The sequence below is a fragment of the Spea bombifrons genome, chromosome 3 (genome assembly GCF_027358695.1).
Source record: "Spea bombifrons isolate aSpeBom1 chromosome 3, aSpeBom1.2.pri, whole genome shotgun sequence".
Classification (NCBI taxonomy): domain Eukaryota; kingdom Metazoa; phylum Chordata; class Amphibia; order Anura; family Pelobatidae; genus Spea; species Spea bombifrons.
In genome coordinates, this window is record NC_071089.1 from 108,722,457 (window position 1) to 108,744,391 (window position 21,935).

General features: G+C 42.9%; 1 protein-coding gene across 2 annotated transcripts; it reads left to right on the plus strand.

The window, feature by feature from the left end:
• Positions 1-1,270: 1,270 nt before the first annotated feature.
• On the plus strand, positions 1,271-21,611 carry GRHL1 (grainyhead like transcription factor 1). 2 transcript variants are annotated; one of them, XM_053458834.1, is made up of 16 exons: positions 1,271-1,392; positions 5,965-6,151; positions 6,577-6,653; positions 7,192-7,573; positions 8,400-8,476; positions 8,923-9,079; positions 9,747-9,858; positions 10,301-10,395; positions 17,926-18,084; positions 18,675-18,762; positions 19,322-19,461; positions 19,571-19,608; positions 20,004-20,092; positions 20,741-20,826; positions 20,966-21,030; positions 21,114-21,611. In XM_053458834.1, the coding sequence occupies exons 1-16, from the start codon at positions 1,373-1,375 to the stop codon at positions 21,226-21,228; spliced, it is 1,887 nt and encodes a 628-aa protein (XP_053314809.1). In that variant the 5' UTR covers positions 1,271-1,372; the 3' UTR covers positions 21,229-21,611. The 2 variants fall into 2 exon arrangements, with proteins under 2 accessions (XP_053314809.1, XP_053314810.1); XM_053458835.1 differs by having other exon boundaries at positions 18,675-18,726; positions 21,114-21,608.
• The last annotated feature ends 324 nt before the right edge of the window (positions 21,612-21,935 follow it).

Below are 21,935 nucleotides of genomic sequence, written 5' to 3' on the forward strand. Positions count from 1 at the left end.
CCATATGTACCAGGTTGAGGCTATGGGATGACCAGTAAGTCCCATATGTACCATGGTGAGGGTTTGTCATGACCAGTAAGCCAATGACCAGTGCTATGTGATGACCGGTAAGCCCCATGTGTAGCAGTTTGAGGCTATGCGATGACCAGTAAGTCATGTGTGTACCAGTGCCAGGCTATGTGATGACCAGTAAGCCCCATGTGTAGCAGTTTGAGGCTATGTGATGACCAGTAAGTCATGTGTGTAGCAGTGCCAGGCTATGTGATGACCAGTAAGTCATGTGTGTACCAGTGCCAGGCTATGTGATGACCAGTAAGCCCCAAGTGTAGCAGTTTGAGGCTATGTGATGACCAGTAAGTCATGTGTGTACCAGGGCCAGGCTATGTGATGACCAGTAAGCCTTATTTGTACCGGTTTGAGGCTATGTGATGACCAGTAAGTCCTATGTGTACCAGTGCCAGGCTATGTGATGACCAGTAAGCCCTATGTGCACCAGTTTGAGGCTCTTTGATGACCAGCAAATCCTATGTGTACCATGGTGAGGCTATGTCATGACCACTAAATCCTATGTGTACCATTTTAAGGCTATGTGATGACCAGTAAGCCCCATGTGTAGCAGTTTGAGGCTATGTGATGACCAGTAAGTCATGTGTGTGCCAGTTTGAGGCCATGTGATGACCAGTAAGTCATGTGTGTACCAGTTTGAGGTTATGTGATGACCAGTAAGCCATCCAGTATGTACAAGTTTGAGGCTATGTGATGACCAGTAAGCCCCATATGTACCAATTTGTAGCAGTTTGAGGCTATGCGATGACCAGTAAGTCCTATGTGTACCATGTTGAGGCTATGTCATGACCACTAAGTCCTATGTGTACCAGTGTCAGGCTATGTGATGACAGTAAATCCTATGTGTACCATGGTGAGGCTATGTGATCACCAGTAAGTGATTCTTGCTAGTAAGGCCCCGGTGGTGCATCAGACAAGAACCTCTGTCACAGCCAGGCCAACCAGGGTAACATCCCAGTAACACCCCAGTGATGCCCCGCAGTAACCCGTTAACATCTCACGCGGACTCTCGGGACTCTCTGACAGCGTCTCCGAGAAACTCGACCCGCTTTACAACTCCGCAACGTTCTACGCCTCGAGCGGACCAATCAACGCAAAGAACGAGGCCCCCGCCTCCTATCCAGGTAAAAGCGCCAGCCAATCACAAGTGTCCTAGTTCCTAAACCTTCCTCGCAATCCAAGCCAAGCTCAAAAAGCGAGAAAAGCCGACTAAACCCGTTTGTTGGCCCGGACTCCCCGCGCACAGGAGGGCAGATCGGATTTACTGTCCCAACTAGAAAGTCCAGTTCCACCGACACGGGGCGAGATGACACAAGACTACGACAAGTAAGTGAGTCCAGTGGAGCCGGTGCGTTTATCCCGGCGCATGCAGCGTGTACCGGCACCCGTATCTCCCGGGGGGCATTTACCGATCACCTTGGATCTGTGCAGCATTTCGGGTCATGTTACTGGATCTTTACCCGGTTAGGGTCGTTTGGGGCTCTCCCCCGGCTGCTCTCATCCGCCACCCAGCTTATTTGTATGATCAGGGGCTGCGGTTCGGGATGGGACATACATCGCCTTTCCGTAACAGGTGGTGCACCTGCTCTGGTCCCAGTATCTCCCAGTCTGATACTGGCCGATCTCCCCAGCTGGCGTCCGCTGACCGTTAGAGAAGGGCTTACTGATAATACAGTGTCGGGGCTTAGGGGGTCTTCTAGCCGACCACCACTCCCAGCATCCTCGGTCAGTGCGGCAGCAGCTGGCGTGTTGGAGCAGATACGCCGGTGTTAGGTGTTGGCTGTGCGGTGCTGAGCCAAGTTGGAAGCCGCGATCGCTTGAGACCCCGGTAAGGAATTCGCGTGACCCACCGAGGGCTGCAAAGGGGCTGGAACTGGTGGCCGTCAATCTGCATGAATGCATCGGGAGTAACGGAGGGGATGGAGTTTATCGTGGGGAGGAAATAGAATGTTCTTAATATGATTCTATCTGTATTGATGTATGTGTAATATATCTCATATGTATCATGTATGTATGCAGTCTTCAGACAAGTGATACCTTATATTGGGCCAGCATAGAAAGCGCTTGAGACTTCAAAGCTCTCTACTTTTAGATGACAAGTGTGGTAGAGAAGTGGAACTGTCTTCCAGTAGAAGTGGTAGATGTTAATACAGTAAGGGAATTTATACATGGATGGGATAGGCATGTGGCTTCTGAATGTAAGACGAGGCCAACGACTGATTAAGGTCTGAGTCCCTTTTGCAGCAATAAGGGGCAGACTAGACGGGGGCCGAATGGATCTTATCTGCCGTCTGATTCTGTATATATGTGTAATGTAGGTAAATGTATATGATCCGCGTAAGGGGCTGTAAGGAAGGGAGTCGTCGTTGTGTTCGTTGAAGGAGGGGACCGGGGCTCGGATGAAATGCGACACTTTGTAAGGCGTTGGTCGCCCGGAGAAGAATAGCTTCAGCTCGGTGATGTCGCCCGTCGGCTCGTTTCCCCCAAATCCCTGGAAACCGACGCACGTAGCCTGAAGCGCACGTTACCTTCTGCAACGCCGAGTCTGCCGGCCGCCGGCTCTCGCTTCCCCTGCTGTCTCGTTCCCTCCCTTCCCCTGCCGGCCGCCGGCTCTCGCTTCCCCTGTGTGACGGGATGAAGACGGCATTAACAGGGCATCATTAACTCCGGGACACACCTAGCCTCCTTAATGCCTCGCTATTTAAGCCTATTTACACAAAATGGCCGTGTCTGGCAGGGAGCTCTTTGAATGACAAACCTCGGCTTTCACGGAGTCGCTAAGTGCTCGTAAAACGCAAATTATTATTAGTAACCCATTTATACCGTAAACAAAAAACCCCAAAACAAGCGTAAGCGTTATAGGAACGTAAACATAATCACATAACAGACAGGAGTCGCTTATCTCTGGTAACAGGCCCTATATATAAAATCTCTTATTTTTTAAAATTTTAATATATTTTTTTTTAGAACGTTGGTTAGAATTTCCCGTTTAATGCATTGTTGTTGTTTTAACTTTTTCGTATTAAAGTAAAATTTCACAATCCTTCTTAAAGTTTGTGTGAAATAAGTTCCTGCCAAGTCACAGACGGGGTTCTTCTACGTAAAGAGGACTCTCCGGCTCCTCGAATGTCTTTTAAGTCGGTGATTTGCCCTCCAGGCGTTTCTGCGTTTTTACCGTATGCCGGGAGGGGCTGGGCGGCAGACACCTGTTGTCTTTGGACTACCTGAAGACTGCCGTTGGATAACTTCTGGCAGAAACAGAAGCGGAAACAAACCGCCGCAGTAAAGCAGCATTCCACTCGGCTTTACAGCGTAACGGATCTGCTTTACGGCATATAGAGTTATTTATTTTTTCATTATATATATCTTTATTTATTTTATATTATAAAGAGCTTTTATTAGTGTTTTTTTTTTTTTTTTTTTTATCCATTCTGCCCAGAATAATTTTTTATTTTGCGATACCGGAGAGTCTGTGAATTCCCTGCGTTATGTTTTCGCGGATATCGAATGTACGGCAGCCATACTGCGTTACATCAGCGATGCCTCGGGTCGTTTCTTAAGAAAAATAAACCCGCTTCGTAAAATAGAAGAATTAAGATTTGCATTTATTTTTTTTTCTCGCAGCCAGGATCGCTTTCCCTCTCGTCTGTATGTTACCCCATCCTTTTTCATTGTTTCTCCTCAATACCTCGTGTATTATGTTGCTATTGTACTAACTTATTGGAATGTGCTCGGCCACTGACGAAGGTCGCGCAGGTACAGTCTAAAGGTGCGATACCGAGCGAGAATTCAGCACATGCTATTCCAAAAAACACAAATATTGGGGTTTCCATCGCATTATACGGCCATATATCGCCTGTGCGGCCACTGCAACAAAGCACCCAAAGTATGGCGGCTCTTATGTAGTTCTTCATGGCTGAACTCATTTAAGATTGTAAGCTCTGGTCGCATTTTGTAAGTCCAATTGAATGCACTACTTATGTTCTGCTTATCCGTTGTACAGCGCCACAGAATATGATGGCGCTATAAAAATCGATGATGATTGGCATGTGTGATGTCATTTGTATTAAACATTGAATGTGAGAGCTGTATTCTGATAGGCTAAAGGAATGCTGGGTGTTCTTTATCGTTTATTTCTGTGTCGCCAACAATTTCCGTAGCGCTTCTTGCGGTCCGTAGGTTTAAAGGCTCTGATGACACTAGAATGGTGGACGTTGCGGCCCGTGCCTGCGCTTCGGGCGGCTCTGATGATGACCTCGGAATGAAATACTTGCTCTGAGATTTACGGTTCTCCGCTTCTTGTTTTAAATCGTGTTTCCTCGTGAGACTTCAATATACATTAACGGCCAACCCCACCAAGCAGCCTCTGCTGGAAGATCTGAGCTGGCCCTGTGCGATGCATAGTTCATATGGGAATAATATGGGGTATGTGGAAAGGCATCTCGTATATTTCGCTCCGGACGGTCACAGAACATAATCCGTTCTCCGGAACAGTGACTACGTCTCGGAATCTGCCAACAGATGTTACGTGATTAAGACGTAGCTTCAGGGGGGCGCCTTATCAGATTCCGAGAAGCCTGGTACAGAACCATCCGGGCCAACCCCTCCGTCTGTTATACCCTTCAGTGGTAGAGATATCCAGCCGTAAAATGTTCCGTTATAAAAGGTGTAGTTGTTGCATAGATCAGACCCATTCCGACCATCTAGTCGCCCATCGTCCATACTTTACCTAGTAACTGCAGAAATGTCCATGTTTCATAGATGCCGGTAGCATCGTCCGAGGAGCCAAGGCTAGCTGGTTTTAGAGGTGTTTGAAGGCTCTTGTTTTGGTTCTTAAGTTCTACCCAAATTTGCACTCTAATAAATCTTCTGTCGGTTTTTACTACCCTGTGCAGTAAAGCATCTCTTCTATTGGCTTCTTCCACTCTATATGGTTTTGATCCCTATCTCCTGAAACATCGCTTTAAAGTAAATAGACTCCGGTTTCAGGCTCTCCGTCAGAGCTATGTTGAAATTGGTCATATTAATTTTGCTATCAGAGGACGGCATCTTTCGGCTGGCTGACTTTTATTGTTTAAAGCAGTGCTGTGTGTTTGATGTGCAAATTAGTGTTAAAATAAAACGCCTCCTTTAGGATAATATTCGCACGGGAATGTTGGCTTGTTACGTTTTTTTTTTCTTTGTGTTTAAAAAAAATAAAAAATAATAATAATTAATAATAATCTAAAAAATAAATAAATAATTGTCCTAGTCAGACATGATACACAATGTCCGACTGGGTCTATTCACTAAAGGTAGTGGTGGTATCCGTTCGCCCCTAAACCAGAGCAAGGTTTACCTCCCCAGGTAGACCTAGCTCCAGTAGGTGTGATGGCGCCGTGACGCGCCGGCTGGTGTCTTCAAACCTAGTATGTTATGCGTCGTGTGCATTAACGACCAATTACCGAGAGGTTTATTCGCCAAAAGGGAGAGATGGTAGAATCATAAAGCTCCAACAAGGACGACTGAGCTTGCCCGGTGTAATGTATGATTCAATGCGCGAGTAGTCCTCTCACTGATTTAACTATGCATTATACAGGGCCAGCCAAGCTCTCCCTGGAGCAAAAGCTGACTGGGTTGGGCCTTCATAATCTTGAGGGAAGTCAAGTAGCTGAAACCACAGCTCTCCCTTCAGCGATTAACCCTCTGTGAGTTTGCGGTTAAGTTTTACGGAGCGCTCGCTATCTACACTTTGGGATTAGAGCAAAAACCACAAGTTAATTGGCGATGGATCCCGCGCTTCTCTGTAATGGCTGGGATACACGTCCACGCTGCCTACTGCGATCTTCACAATTCTCCATCGTTGTTCTCCGTCTCTACAAATTTATGAAAAAAATGTTTGTTTTTTTTCTCCTGAAGCAAAAGGCCGGTGTTAGTTCTTCCGAATGAAGCCCTGTATCAGCAGAGGAGATCTTACACCACTGAAGATGAGGCCTGGAAGTCCTTCCTGGAGAATCCCCTCACGGCAGCCACCAAAGCAATGATGAGCATCAACGGGGATGAAGACAGCGCCGCGGCCCTGGGGCTCCTGTACGACTATTACAAGGTTAGTTGCGGCTCCTGACGTGACCGCGGGCTCCGGCTCTGTGGAGTATGATATTTGAACACGTCTGTTTGCTGGGGGTTTCGCGTGTAGAATGGAACCGTGTGAGTCACGGCTTTGGAAACAATTCGTTCTAGGGTTTCATCGAGCAATGCGTGCCCGGACAGGCCCCCATCAGCAGTGAAGTGGTTAAATGTCTGCTTTAAGTGGATTATTGCTATGAAAAAGTGCACAGAGACTATTGAGGGTTCAGAAAGTGCGCGCACCTAATGCTACCTACAGCTTTTCCGTTCTGATGGCTCCGTTAGATGAATTCAAATGAAACCGCCTCGATTTGCATTTTTTTAGCTGTCTGTGGCTGCTTTTTTCCCTGATTTGCGTATGTAATGTAATTGCACCCGTGTTGTGGTTTTATTGAACTCCATCAGGTTCCCAGAGAGCGCCGGCCTTCGTCGGCCAAAACAGACCACGATCATCATCACCATGAGGCGGAACACAATAAAAGGTCGGTATCCTCTGGTCAAGTAGAAGACTTCATCTGTACGTTCACTTTGAGCTTATACTATAAATGTATTTAAATATATATAATATACATCTTTTATGTGTATGGGCCAAATTACTATTTCTAAATGTTATGTGTGTGCGTGCATTCAGTGTAACGAGCCATGTCGGAGCGACGCATCGGAAGAACATAACGTATCCATTGGCAGCCCTTTGCTTGCGCTTTAAGGGTTAAGACGGGGTAGCGTTCTTGGGTTTTGTTATTGGAGTATTTACTGTAGTTAATGAATAATGTTTTGATTGTGACTGTACTTGCATTCCAAGATGCTTTTGACATCCTGCTTGTAATTATTGTATAAACTATTTTTATAGGTGGATCCAGAAATAAAGAACATCTCTCCATCTTTATTTTTATTCCTATTTTCTTCTGGTTTTTTTTTTGTTTTTTTTTTATATGCCGATATGTTTGCGTAGCTGGTAGGGCATCTAGTTGAAAACATGTAAATAAGTCTTTGTAAAATGTATTTATTTATTTCTTTTAGGAATGTCCTGTCTCAGTTGAGCGAGCAGTCGTTGATACCCGTTAGAGAAAACCGGGTGCAGGTTCTAAAATCCGCGGGGCCGTTCGAACTTCTTCTTCCCCTAAATAACCCCCTTGACAAAAGAGGTCACCTAACCTCCCCAGACACCACTGCCACAGTCTCGATTACATCCATGCCAGCGCACGCCATCAAAACAGAGTCCCATGGATTCACAGTGGGCATACCGCCAAGCGTCTACCACTCGGAACCCGCTGAGCGGATAATAACCTTCGACCGCAACGTCACCCCAGATCATTATAGCTCCAGCAGCCAGCCCCCCAGCTCTCAGAGACGGACTCCAGATTCCACCTTCTCAGAGACTTTCAAGGAAGATGTGCCGGAGGTAAAGAGAATGCTGTGCTGATTTTATGAGGTCTTTGTTGTGTGATTGCGTTGTCCACGGGGGGTTAGTTACCCAGATTCCGTCCTTTAGTTTACAATACAAGTAACTTCTGCTCAAATGTGATTCCAAACCAAATCCATGTATGGAAAAAGTGAAGAAAGCTTAGAACCTGTAGACCTCCAATCGTCCCTCTCTTAACCTTCTTACCAGCTCTGTTGGATATTGGCTCTGTGCAGAAGATGCCTAATAACTGGAGCAGATCCACGGTTGCATTTACTGTCTCGTTAAACTCAATGTGCATGTTGACATCCAAATGGTCATGGTGGACCTCTTTGTTAAGTCCAAGTAGGTCTGAATGTATAAAAGTATCTGGTTATCCTCCCTAGATCCCTGACTCCAGCTTTAGAAGGGTGTTGAAGAACCCATGCTTTGGTCTAAACATTATTGATGTAGATTAAAGAACCATATTGTTGGATGTTCCTGGGACCAAACCCTTTTTTTAATGTATCAAATATCTACCTTTTTTTTTTATCACGATTGAAACTTCAATAAACCTGTTCAAGTAAAGGAAACTCATCCCGGAAAATAGGTCCCCATGTTCTATTTTCTAGTAAACGCTGCTAGCACATTTACAAGCGTGTGCATTAACGCTACTTTACACAGAAACGACTGACTTTATGATGTAAGCTTCTCTGCCAGGTCAGGGCGGGGGGGAAACATCAGCCCCGGCACTCACTGCGCCAAAGCAAACACAGTAATAACTAATCTCTGCAGTATTTGCTTTTCATTTATCTTTTGTTCACTTCTATTTTTCTTTGTGTTTAAGGTTTTCTTTCCATCTGACCTCAACCTCCGAATGAACAGTATAAGCTCCGAAGAGTATGTTTTCGACCCTGTTGCCGGGTAATGTGTAAAAACGTTAAACTATTATGATTTATTATTATTATATAATACAGACTTCTAACTTAAAGGGCATGATTTATTTTTTATTTATATATATATATATGTGTAAATAGAAATCAAGTTTTTACTGATAATAATCTGTATGAGCTGATCTGTCAGCATCCCAAACCCTAATTTCTGCAGTAAAACGCATTATTGTAATTTACTTGTTTTTCCATCGTTTGTCCCCAAACTTGGCTTCACTGATGTAAATTAGACTTTTTATATACAAAATAAATATTTCAAAATCAATTTATATTTGGCCACTTGACTTGAGTTCCACTTTTGGATTCTTTGTGACGCTGCATCCGTTGTGATTTACTAGCTGGGAACGGCTAATGGCAATTACGACTAAGCTCCTGACCTGGGCCGTACTTATTATTTTTTTTTATTTATTTTTACTTTAGCAATACTTTTGAATATACACTTGAAGCCTCAAAGAGTCTCCGACCAAAGCCTGGGGACAGCACGATGACGTATCTGAACAAAGGCCAGTTCTATCCCATTACATTGAAAGAAATTGGCGGCAATAAAGGGATCCACCATCCGATCAGCAAAGTCCGGGTAAATCTCTCTACCCGTCCCACCTACCACAATATTTACAACAATGGTGTAGGGGCATCTGCCGTGTAAAGGCGCTGCTCCACCTACATGTAACCAACAAACCCCGTTCATGCTGCTGTCCGATGCCCAAACCCTTCCCAGAAATGACTTTTCAATTATATAAAAGCTTCTCATCTGCAATTTGACAGGAACCCCTAAATTATCATGTGACACACAAGCGTGCACTGATAGTCGTTGCCATAGAGACAGAAAAACTTAGTTTCTGTGATTTAAACCTTTAGGATGAAACATTGTTTATATGGATTAACCTATTTGAGAGCTTTATTGATTATTTTGGAACAGCACCTGTAAATACCCCTCTTGATTGACACGGGTTGTAGGAAGATTACGTGTCACGTTTTCTGCTTCATTATAGAAAATACTGAATTAACATGTGCTTTCGGTTGGCCCCTTGTGTAGACGCAGGGGCCACACATGCTGCTACGTCAAACCCGCACCAAACCCATCCTTTTAATGCTGTGCTAGCTTTGTGATGGGCCCTTGACTGGTGGCCCCATGCGCACCGTGGCCAGGCCTGGTCACAGGCCCCGGTATCTGCAAATGCTATGCGTGACTTTCCCGCCCGGCCATGAGGGGTACTTTAATACGTGTTCTCTTCACCACTCAGAGCGTCGTTATGGTCGTGTTTGCGGATGATAAAAGCCGAGAAGACCAGCAGCGTCACTGGAAGTACTGGCATTCCCGGCAGCACACGGCCAAGCAGAGGTGCATCGACATAGGTAACGTATACCTGTGAGCGATACACCTGAACTATACGAGCTTAGTACCGTGTAATTATCCAGGTACGCTACAGCATCAGGGAAAGTGCCAGGGAAAACACATTCTGGATTCACCATATCCACACCATTATTATACGACATTATTTGCATACAATTAAAAATGTTTAAATGCCCAGTAGCAGGATCTGTAACAGGGAAAGGGTGGGGAATAATGAAAGGGACGCCCCAGTTCCTTATTAAACCCCCAATGGGAAATATAATGCTGGCTTGATTTCGGCGATGGGATTTGCACAGGGTGGTGTTGGAACAACACCTTGCGCAATCCTTTTTTTTTTTGTTCTTAAAGCAAGTAACGTTTTTATTAAGAATTTGCTCCATAACCACAGAAAGAACACGGTGTTTGGGTAATACTGCATGTTAATCCCCTGCGACTCTTTTACAGCCGACTACAAAGAGAGCTTTAACACCATCAGTAACATCGAGGAGATCGCATACAACGCCATCTCCTTTACATGGGACCTGAATGACGAAGGCAAGGTATGGATCAAGCCTCATTTTTATATATTCTTTTGAAACTTGTTATTAGAAGCGGGTGTGTTGCATTTATGATCACGCAAGGGTATAATTAAACGCTGTGTTCTCCACCGCTGTATAATCAGAAGTGTTACTGAAATAATTTCCTACCCATCACGTGGTATATGAACCCTATAGATATTTTACAGTGCAACTTTACTCTGTTTCTTCATTTGGGGTGATTTATAAAGATGCCATAGGCACATGATGTAAGCAATATGTGAAAATTGTGCCAATTCATGTAAAAAAAAAAATTGTGTATATATGATGTGGCACTTTTTTATTTATTTATTTATTACCTGTTAGTTTAATCAACAAAAATTAATTTTCCTGGGAATCGGACCAAGTTAATTTCCTGGTTTTGATCATTAAGCCTAGGTGCGTATCTGATACAAATTGTTCAGTTTGTTTTTGTTTCTTTTTATTTGTTTTAAAGAAGTTCAAGTAAACATGGAAGAATTGCAACTAAAAAAACAATATTTATACAAAAAAAATCAGATTTAATCGTATAAATAGTCTAATAGAATCCCATGATTTTTAGTGGACGAATCTCTCCAAACAGACATGTCTGGAGTCTTTCGTTGCGTGATGAACGATATTTGGCACTGTCATCCCCAACGAGTTTATAATGGTGACTCACCAGGAATTGCATTGAAATTTACTGCTCGATTTGCTACAATGTGCAGCTTCGGTCTGTGCTCGCCTAATCTCCTCGCCTGACGGCGCCTGCGCGGTTTGCAGTGCTATGCGGACAAGCGTTTCTTACTATCCATTATTAAATAAGAATCTTCCGTACTCTCTAAATTAACGGGGAGACAAACTGTTTACATATAAACTCGTTGGCAGATAAGAACCAAAAAGTTAAAATAAATAAATAACTTTTTTAAGTTCCTGCATTTTGCCACAGCAGCAGCTCATCGCTTGCATGTGCAAACATCCACTGCTCGCTGCTAAATGGAAAGTTTAACCGAAGTCACTCAGGGGTTTTTATTGTGTTTTCTTTCTCATGGAAATCGCTTGTTTGAGGTATAATAAAGCGTATTATTCCACTTTGCTTGTGTACACATCAGCTCTATAATTGGAGTTTCACTCTCCGTGAATTAAAATGGACTGGCAGGAATGCCTGCCGACAATGGCTCCGATTTAAATGCCGTGCGCGGGATTCGTGGTAGGAGAAAAGAAAAGGGTTTCTTTTTCTTTTCTCTCCAGGTGAATTGTTGCACTTGTTCAGTTGACTCGGAAAGGCTTTACGTGAACTGGCTGGCGTGTTACCTGTCAGGAGTCTACGAGCTGCGTGCCTGGGAGACTCCATAAACAAACAGCCGCCGAATTGTTAAACTTTCTTTCCCATCATTTCACTCAATGCAGACAAACGAAAAGAAAACAAGTTAAAGTCCTATGGATCAAATAGTGGGTTGCAGGGAATGTTAACCCCTTCCTGACAGTAAGGGCTGGGATCACAGGTGTCTTTAATCCTTTATGTTCCAGAGAGAGATGACAATCTGCTGCAATTCTAACATAGAATTCTACGTCGAATAAGAACCGTTCGGCCCGTTTTTCGCGTTGTAAAGACTTTGGTCTCATGTTAGATCATGCTGATGTGTTACTGTATTAACCTCTACTTCTTCTGCTGGGTGACTGTTCCACTCATCTACCGGCGTGGTGGATAGGGGAGCCCCGGCACTTTCACCCTGGTTGCCACACGCTTGGTTGTGAATGAGTAGATTTTGGTTGCTTTAGATGGTTTTATGGTTTATATATTTTTAACGCTTTGGTTGCCGGAGGACAACAGCTGTGTGCCGGATCTTTGAAATCCTAGTGAAGTTGGAGCCATCATCATGTGTTCTATTCGCAGGAATAAACGCCCCTCCCTAGGTCTTTTCACAATGCCTACATGTGGTTAGGATAAGTATCTTATGAAATGCCATTATGCCCCATGTGTATCTCTTGGCATTCATCTGCCTTCTGCAAGGAGCCCGGATGGGAGGCTCCACTTTAACCCTTTCAGCGCTACATCGTGCAGCTCTTTGCTCTTTAAAGCGTTTTTTTTTAATGCCTGATATGTTTTATGACAGATGAGCAATTGGGTCGTTTTAAACAATTTGCCCCCCTTGTCTAAAAAGCTTTTTTAGCCGCTGTGGAGTTTTACCTAATAACCATAAGGAAACCTTTCTAGGTATCTGGCCCAGTGACCCATTATGGCCCAGTGTGGTTCAAACAGTGTTGGTAGCCCAGCTGCTGTTAGTGACAACATACAGCAACCCTTGCCAGAAGAGCCTCTTTCCCCTGTGTTCCTCCCTGTCATATGTCCCCAATATCGGGGAGCCTATGGAACCCACAGAGATGACCCATAACTGGGTGACCTGTCACCTTACCACCCCTGGGGCAAGGATGAGCCCCGTACACAACTCACATCAACCACGAGGGTTAATTGGCCTCAAGCACTGTACAAACCAGAAGCCCCTGCTATCCGGCTACGTGACGGCTGTGACAGTCTCTTAGCTGAAATGGTTAAGCAGATGTAAGATACACCTCCAGCAGAGAAGGCTGCCAGTAGACATTACTCCTTGCGGGATTATCTTAAACAAATAAGCCAGACCCTTCCCTGCCGCGGGGCAGATCAGGGCCGCACTACTTAAGGTGCTGTGGGCTCCTTGCAGTCATGCCACCTAAAATATCTGTAACTGTATGACATTGCGGCCATACTGTACAGCAGTGCCGAGTATCTGATACACCCGCCATCTATGCAGCTTCTGCCCTTTCATCAGATAGTTGGCTTCCTCTGCTGACGGTGCTCTTTACAGCACGCTATTAGCCATGTTTGCAACATATACAATTACACCGGCCACAGTGTCATATTAATAATAATTTATTATTATTATTATTATATTATTGCTTCATCCTATTTTTTTCTAAGAAATACAAATCGCCTGCTTTTTAGAGCAATTTATTTTAATGCAAGGCCTCGTGTCATGTGTATCGGTGCAGAAACACTTTATCTTGTGACCAATGTTCCATCTAATTTTTCTTAGGTGGCGTGCGCAGGAAATTTCTCTTGTGCAAAAATTTTCCCAGAGCCAAAATTTTGTGCGCACAATATCCGCGCCGCATAAAGTATCAAAAATATATATATATTTTTTAATTTATTTTTTTTATTGGGAAAAACTGTTGTGCGCACAATTTTTGCATGTGTGCGCTCTCTAAAAAAGCTATGTGCGCGCGCACAAGCGCACAGCTTAGAGGGAACACTGCTTGTGACCTGTGTGTACGCTGGCAGTGCCTTACATAATCTTAATGATGGACAGCGCTATTATAAATATATGTGTAAAGAATACATGGAAGTCATTTTACACACGACTACACCGTATTATGATAAAAAATAAATATATATATATATATACACATCCAATTATGATTAATTACAAATGGCGCCTTGTATAATGCATATATTTTTATATATAATTTATTTATATTTTTTGGAGAGGTGTGTGTTTTTAAAAACAAAAAAATTGCACCTGTTTCAGACATAATATGGATTGTTTGGATTTAAATTGTCCATCCATTGTTATTACTTGAAAAAAGAGAAAAATAATGTAGTCCATAAAATGCCATTCATCCCGCCACCTGGTTCCATTTTAAAAGCTGAACAAATACCGCATTCCCAATTTTCATCCTGCCGCCTTCAAAAAGATTTGCAGGTCCCAAATGAAGATTACCTGAACAAAGGGCATTCTCAATTCTGCTTTTCTCATAAAATCTTTAGATTGTAAGCTCATTTGAGCTTTTTTTTTTCTGTAAACCACACTGTTATATATACTACTTATGTCCTGTTTACCCAGAAATATGATGGCGCTTTATAAAACAATAATAAATAACAGCTGGTAGCAGAATTTATTTAAATTTTTTAGGATAAAGTCCAAATAATTTAGTTTAAAGAAATTTATATATATTTATTTTACATCGACTAGTGCACGTGGCGGAGCAGCAACTCCTCATCTCATAGGGGTTTATTCTCTGAACGGGGAGTTGGGGGGTCTTAATGCTCTCGCTGTTTCTCCGGTGTGATGGCCTAAGTTGCCCATGTATAATGTATTACGCAATTTTTGAAGAAAACTGAGTTAACTTTACATGATACAGGGCCAGCCACGCTCTTCCTGCAGCAGAAGCTCACTGATGTTGACCCTTCATAATGAATAGTGAAGTCAAGGAGCTGAAACTGCAGCTCTCCTGTCAACTCCGCCTTTAGTTAATAAACCCAGTAGAGCCCTGCAAAATTATCTTTATAGAACTGTCCTATATTTAAAGGTCTGGTTATCTTACATGTTTTGCAATCTTGGAAATCCATAAGTTAATTTTAGGATTTCAGAATCTGCCCCCCCCCCCCTTTTTTTTTTTTTTTTTTTTTTTTTTTTTTTTTAACCTCCTCATCGCCGGGGAACCTAGGGTTCCTTACAGGCGTGTAGGAGGTGACTGGTTCTGGCAGTGAAAGCGTTAACTGCTGGCGTTCCATACACACAGAGGTGTCATCGCCTACTCATTGCCTCGTTAGCCGCTAATTGGCTTGGAATAGGTGACTGAACATCAAAGTGTATATTTAAAGCGATACCACGATGATGAAACGCCCAATTTTAAAGTAAGGTGTTGCCTGTTTTTGTTGTAGTAAAGGTATGCGGTTTCTATTAAGAAATAATAAGGGAGAGGCTACAGATCCGTGACTGGATGGAAAGGCTGGATAACCGGCGCTCTCCTATTCATAGATTTATGTCATTATTATAACACGCATTTGGCCCGTCTAGTCTGCCCCATTTCCTTTCCTCATATAAGGACTCGGACCTCAATCAGTCTTTGGTCTTGGATTTAAATTCGGCATAACTTCTCCGCATATCCCATGCATGTTTAAATGCCCTTATTGTATTAACCTCTACTGCTTCTACTGTGAGGCTGTTCCACTTATCTACCACTCTCACAATAAATTAGCTTAGCATTGGAAGAGTGAAAACCCTAGTGTTCTATGGACCGGCTGTCACTACTGATTCCCCAATTCTTTCTGAATCCCTTGTGCTGAAGGATCCAAATTCCAAGCTTCATCTCTCTCGGCAGAACTGCACATGCCATATGGTCCACCGGTTTAGAGCATTGCTACATAGGTGCCGCTACCTTATAAGACAATGAATAGAGGGGGTCCCATTACTGCTTCTTACAGCTATATAAACTGCTGGATTAGTACAGGCAGAATAACCCCCGTTTTTTTGAAATACGACCTCGTCATTTTCTGTTTTACGTAAATCCCATCTAGAGTTTAACAGAAACTTCCCCCAAGTTATAAGATGAGCTCATAGTTTTAATTTCAGCTCATTTCAGACGTTTGATGCCCGCTGCTCAGGTTCCGAGAGAGTTTCACTGATTTTTTTTTTTTTCCCAAGATTCCAGCTCCTTTTTACCATTTCTTATGTCAATAACTGGTGCAACCAAGTCTTCATCTAAAGTGCATGCTCATTCATGAGGATATTTTTTTTTTTTTATTAATGAGTTCTATGCTCTACTATAAGTTGTCAGACAGGCAGAGTCAGAGCCCCTATTATACTGAGCACCGTACGGCTCCATGGAATAGTTGGCCAGACGCGTGAATGAGAAGAGAAACATGCATTAGGGCCCTGTGTACTGTATATGTCATAGCCTCTTGTTACATTTGCCTTTTTATACTCTCCTCTTGCCACAATTTCTCGTGTTCTTTATTCTTCTTGGTGTTGGATAGAAGTCGTACAGAGGAAGCGGGCCCGCAGAAAATACCAGGCGCCAGTCTCTTCGGTGCACCTCTTTAGTCTCCTACAGTCTGTAGGAATGAGGATGAACCGGCTTATTTTGCTTCATTTTCTTTTCTTTTTTTTGTTAGACACGCAGGGAGGAATCTTGCTAAACAAGCTGAAGATGCTTTGAGGATTGTTGTTCAGGGTTGGGCCTTCATTAGACCAATGGCTTATTACCTGTAAATGTCATTTCGAGATGACTTCACTAACCGGTTCGACTGCTTTATAAACACGAATCCACGGGACAGATTGATATCTCCAGGTTTCCCATCAGTATGTAGATAAAGGCGCTGAGCCATGGGAACAACGCCTCCTTTAGCTGCGTGTGTTAGAAGTCGCCCGTGTAGATACGAGACCCTTTATAACCAGCAGGTTCTTCTGGCACTGGCTCAGTTGTTTAGTTGATGACCTAACAACTCTGTACTGCCCTGCAGAAGATGTCCTAAAAAGTTACGTTGGGTGAAGATGGCTGGAATCGGTGATGCCTTTGTACGCCGAAAGACCAGTTATCGCCTAGTTGTGTTAATTAACTGGGGAGTGGGACCGACGTACCATCTGTCTGTCTCCACGAGTGAAGAGAGGGTTGCTTTGGCCAGATCCTTAATGTTTGTAGCCTCAGTAATCTATGCTGGTGCTCCTCATCCCCCAGATCCTTCACGACCTTCAGAATCATTAACAACAATGGTGAAAGATAGAACGTCGCTTATTAAAAGGGAAGCCATTACTACTTATGTCAGCGTGCCGGTCCCTAACACCTTTCTCCAGGGCGCGTTTGTGAATGGAGACCACTTAAAATTGGGCTACGCAGGGGGTCAATCTTTTTACTTTCTGCGTATTTATGTTGAATGACCACCAGTTAGCTGCCCAATACTGCCAAGAGTAATGGGTTTAGACTCCATGTCTGACCCGCTCAGAATAGACTAACTTGTTAGTGGCTTATTGTGGTCAGAAGATCATCCGATTAGGGAGTTATTTTATATAATATAGCCTAACATTTTAGTGAACGTTTAAGAACTCCGCTTTGATCCATATTTCAAGAGGGTGAGGAGTTATATTTACTGGTTTTTGGATGTTTAACCCATTGTGTAAGGTTACCAGATTGGGCTTTTTTTTCTTTTCTTTTATTTATTTATTTATTTATTTTTTCCCCCGTGAGGCAAAATGTTCCCGTGTTGTAGACCAGCAGATGCGTAGTGGAACGTGGAGGCAACATGTCAAAATATGGACTGCATATATGTTATATGTATGTATGTATGTATATATATATATGTATATGTGTATATATATATATATATATATATATATATATATATATATATATGTGTGTTATATGTATTGCTGTATATAACATCTTTGGGCTTTGGAGAGTGAAGTTGAGCAAACGACAATATTCTGTCATAAAAGCACCCTTAGTGTAATAACTTTTATACAGTTCAGCATGGGTGCCATGTTCTAGAGCACGTTCTGGATATTTGTTAAATGAATGGTTCCACCTGCTCGTACGTAATCTAGTAGGCAAGGGGGGGGGGCGAAATCCACATACGTAAAACTGGATGGATTAGTAAAATGACTAGATTTTGCCTTTTCAGCGTATTATTCTAGATTCCCACTTTGGATTGTTTCCATTTCTTGGTAACTTCACTTGGTTTCCGGGGTGTTCTAAGTGTTGGTGTTTTCATGATTCTAGGTATTCATATCCGTCAACTGCCTGAGCACAGACTTTTCCTCGCAGAAAGGCGTGAAGGGTTTGCCGCTGAATCTACAGATAGACACCTACAGCTACAACAACAGAAGCAACAAGCCGGTGCATCGAGCCTATTGCCAAATCAAAGTCTTCTGTGATAAGGTGAGCATCCAGCCGTGCGCGTGGGGTAACGGTCACTGCATCGGTAGGTCCTGGGCGATATCCTTTCATTCTAATGCATCCGATTGGTACAGAAACATACGTAAGATGGGTTTACCACCTGAATCCCATTGGTTGAGACAGCAGTGACTGTTACCTATCAAAGTACTGTCAAAATACTGAGATCTCAGCCTTTGGTTCTGTTGGCTGTAGAACCTCTGAAGAAAATATGACTTGTGGGCCTTGATTTAGTAAAAACCCGTCCTGTTTCATTTAGTTTTGAACCCTGTTGATGTAGCTATCATAGACGCCCCAAACAGATCTTTCATAGTCTTCTACTTGCGATTAAGCGGGGTGTCTGACGAGGGTTTGCTAAATCGCAAAGAAAACAGCGCCACCTGTTGGTCAGAAATGAGATTGCACAAACTGGAGCCACACAGTTTCCAAAATTAGTGCAATTGTTAAGTAGAGATTTACCTGGTTAAGGATATTGTGTGGAGACATTATAACATTGGGCATGTGCTGAATTATTGTATAAAGAATGTATAATTTTATAATTTAAACCTTTATTTTTATTTATTTTCTTTCTCTAGGGGGCTGAACGTAAGATTAGAGATGAGGAACGCAAACAGAGCAAGCGAAAAGGCAAGTGTTCTGAGCTCCCGTCCCAGATCAATACTTGTAAGTAAAAATGATTCAAGCATCAGAAATCATTTCACTTACAAAGTGTGTGTGTGTGTGGATTGTGACTTTGCTCCAGTGTCTATGGCAGAAACCCATCAGTGCCTGCTTTTGTGTCATGTGACTATTAAGTGCTCCTGGCAAAAATTATTTTTGGAGCGTTTTGCCCATTTAGCAGTAATATAAATTATGTTTCTAATTCGGCACCTTTTAATGGTGTAAGGCTGCGAAAGACAAATTCTAGTAAAATAGATATTTAATCCAATTGAGTTAGGATGCACTGTGATTTGCGTGTAGAGTATGTGCTTCATTATTAGCGTTCGATGCTTTATATAATAGTTAGTAGGAGCATATAAGGGAATGCATGCTAGTGATTTGTGCTTTTTAATGTCTTTACAAATCATATACAACTCCGGTGTGTTGAGTGGTTTTAGACGTTTGTGTAATGCCCTCTCTACCCCTGGCAGTGTAAGGGTTAATGGGAGCGTTGCGGAATACTTCTGCCGATCTAGCCGTCTCTACCAAATGTAACGGGCGTACGTTGTCTCGCGTTCTGTAGTTGCAGATGTTAAAGGAGGCCTTCTAGCATCTCACAAAAGGACGGATATCACTGTTTTTAAGCCGATGAACGACCACGACACGCAGCCGGTCCTGTTTATCCCAGACGTGCACTTTGCAAACCTCCAGCGCAACACGCATGTAAGTGTGTGGGGGGGGCGGGGGGGATGTCAGAATCTTCGTGTGAATAATATCGCCCTTAACAACATAAGAATTTGGAATTTACTGATTTCATTTATTCTGTTTATAGGTGCTCCCCATTGTGTCGGAGGAGATGGAAGGGGAAAGGTATTTAATTTTTTCTTACATTAAGGTTTATTGATAGGACACTGGCTCATTTGTTTTATATAGAGTGTGCATAGATGTAAGTAATCGACAAAATCTTTTTTTATTTAAAATGGCCAAATCCGTTCTAATGGGCGCTTATTGTAACATTCAAATATTCTAAACCAGATTAAAGGCAGGGTACCAAGCATATGCGCAGTTTAGGGGTAAGCAGTAAGTACACTTGCCCCCGTATGTTACTTGGTGCACCATAACCGATTATGGTCCAGTAGTTAGTCTGAGATCTGACTCCATGTACCCAGGAGATAATTCTTAGCCCAGCGTTATTTTCATGGATTGTTTTATTACTGGTGGACATGGCATGGGGTAGAATTACATTCCCGTGTTTCTTGTTACAGCTCTGGAATGAAGAGGATGTCCTTCTCGGCTGAAGAGGACTTCGCCGCCCCACCTGCCAAAATGGCGAGAGCAGAGGAGCCAAAAAGAGGTTTGTTCTTTGCGTATATTCTGTGACAGTGTAGTAATGTATATGTTTGCCTCGTGGACACCACCTGTACTAGCTAAATCATCGAGGTCATATTGCTGAGGACGGCTCTGTGTGTAACGTCGCAGCTTTCCTTGCACTTTGTGTATAATTTTAACGTCCAAGAAGAAGAAATTAGGGTCTGTCCCCGTGTAGGGCCAAACGCCGTACATCACACACGCATGGACTCTTCTCTTTCATTTAATATGTGCTTTCTGGAGCAGCTCTCTTCTTTCTCTGGGAATACCATTTAAATTGGGGGACAAGCTTTAGCAGCTGGGTAGCCCCTTGTTTAGAAATCATTTACCAAACATGCTAAAGATTATGACATTATTACGGCTGTGATATGTTTGTGTTGATTACTGTTGTGCAAAAGGTAGGATCTTCATACATTTCGCATGTTTTATTGGCGTCCGCCTATAAGCCTGCAACCAGCTGTATCGATTGTAGGCCTTCTTAATAATAGCTCTGTTTGCTCTGTCAGTGGTTCCATCAACGCTTTTATTTGACATGAATGAAAGGTTTACAGGGGTAATGCAGTCTGCGACATACCCGCCATTAACAACTTCCATGACCCGCCGCGTAACGCTGCTCTCCGATGTTCTTTTGCAGTTTTGCTGTATGTGAGAAAAGAGTCCGAGGAAGTGTTTGATGCTCTCATGCTCAAGGCTCCGTCTATTAAAGGGTTAATGGAGGCTGTAAGTATCTGTGCAGGTTTTAACGGAAACCCAAAAGAGTGTGTGTGTGTGTGTGTGTGTGACATGTGGATATTTGTGAATGGCTAGTTAGATGGCACCAGGTATTCCTTATTATTCTAATGATTTTTGTTGTTTTTAGATATCTGAAAAATACGATATACCTTTTGAAAAAATCTCAAAGATCTTTAAGAAGTGTAAAAAAGGGTAAGTGCTCGCCATGCTTTGTGTGTCTGTTGGGGATATTTGTTATATCATGAATATTAATGGCCTCCTTGTCTGTTCTTCAGTATCCTGGTAAACATGGACGATAATATAATCAAGCATTACTCCAATGAAGACACGTTCCAGCTTCAGATCGAAGAATCAGGAGGCTCTTACAAACTAACGCTCACGGAAATCTGAGGCTACCGTCCGTGCCTATGGACTGCGCACAGAGAGGCCTCCGCTTTACCTCTTCTTCTACGAGTTAATGGGTCGCTGTCCTTGGGAAGCAGCCAGACCTTCAGTTAAGGACGATTTCTCACACTGGGTGTATTAATAATACTTTATGGAGCTTCGCTCTCCCGTGGGGGAGAATGGACACCCCCAAAGTCATGGCAATGAAGTGTAAAGTTCTTACAATGTATGGTGAGAATAAGAATACGCGTTCTCAATGCAACATTCAGTAACGAGCGCCGCGGGTTCCCTGTACTGGATTGAAAATATGGCTTTAAGTGAGGGTGGGGGGGGGGGGATTTGAACTTTTGTATTACTGATAAAAATGACCATCTCCCTTTTTTTACAGTAGAAACTTGTATTTCAGTAATATGAAAGGGGGTACTTGTTATGGAGGGGGAGCATGCAGTGCATTGTAAAGGGCTCCATATTTATACTAAATTAGCATTTTGGAAAGTGCCTTACATTTAAGGAGAAAAAACAAAGTGATTTTTTTTGCCATGAACACCCGCACCCCTGCAGCTTCAATGTGTGTATATAAAGTGCAATATGTTTTGTAGCTGGATTTTTCTGTAAATGTGTACATAGCCATGCACTTGATACATATATAATATATGAATTCCTGAATGTGTGTATATGTAGTAAGATTATTATATTTTGGGAGGGAGGAGGGG

Bases quoted from the DNA above. Each gene is read 5' to 3' on its own strand.
- GRHL1 (XM_053458834.1), top strand. From the start codon at position 1,373: ATGACACAAGACTACGACAA. The intron at 9,859-10,300 runs GTAACGTATACC...ACTCTTTTACAG, and splicing joins GCAGAGGTGCATCGACATAG to CCGACTACAAAGAGAGCTTT. The intron at 18,085-18,674 runs GTGAGCATCCAG...TTCTTTCTCTAG, and splicing joins TCAAAGTCTTCTGTGATAAG to GGGGCTGAACGTAAGATTAG.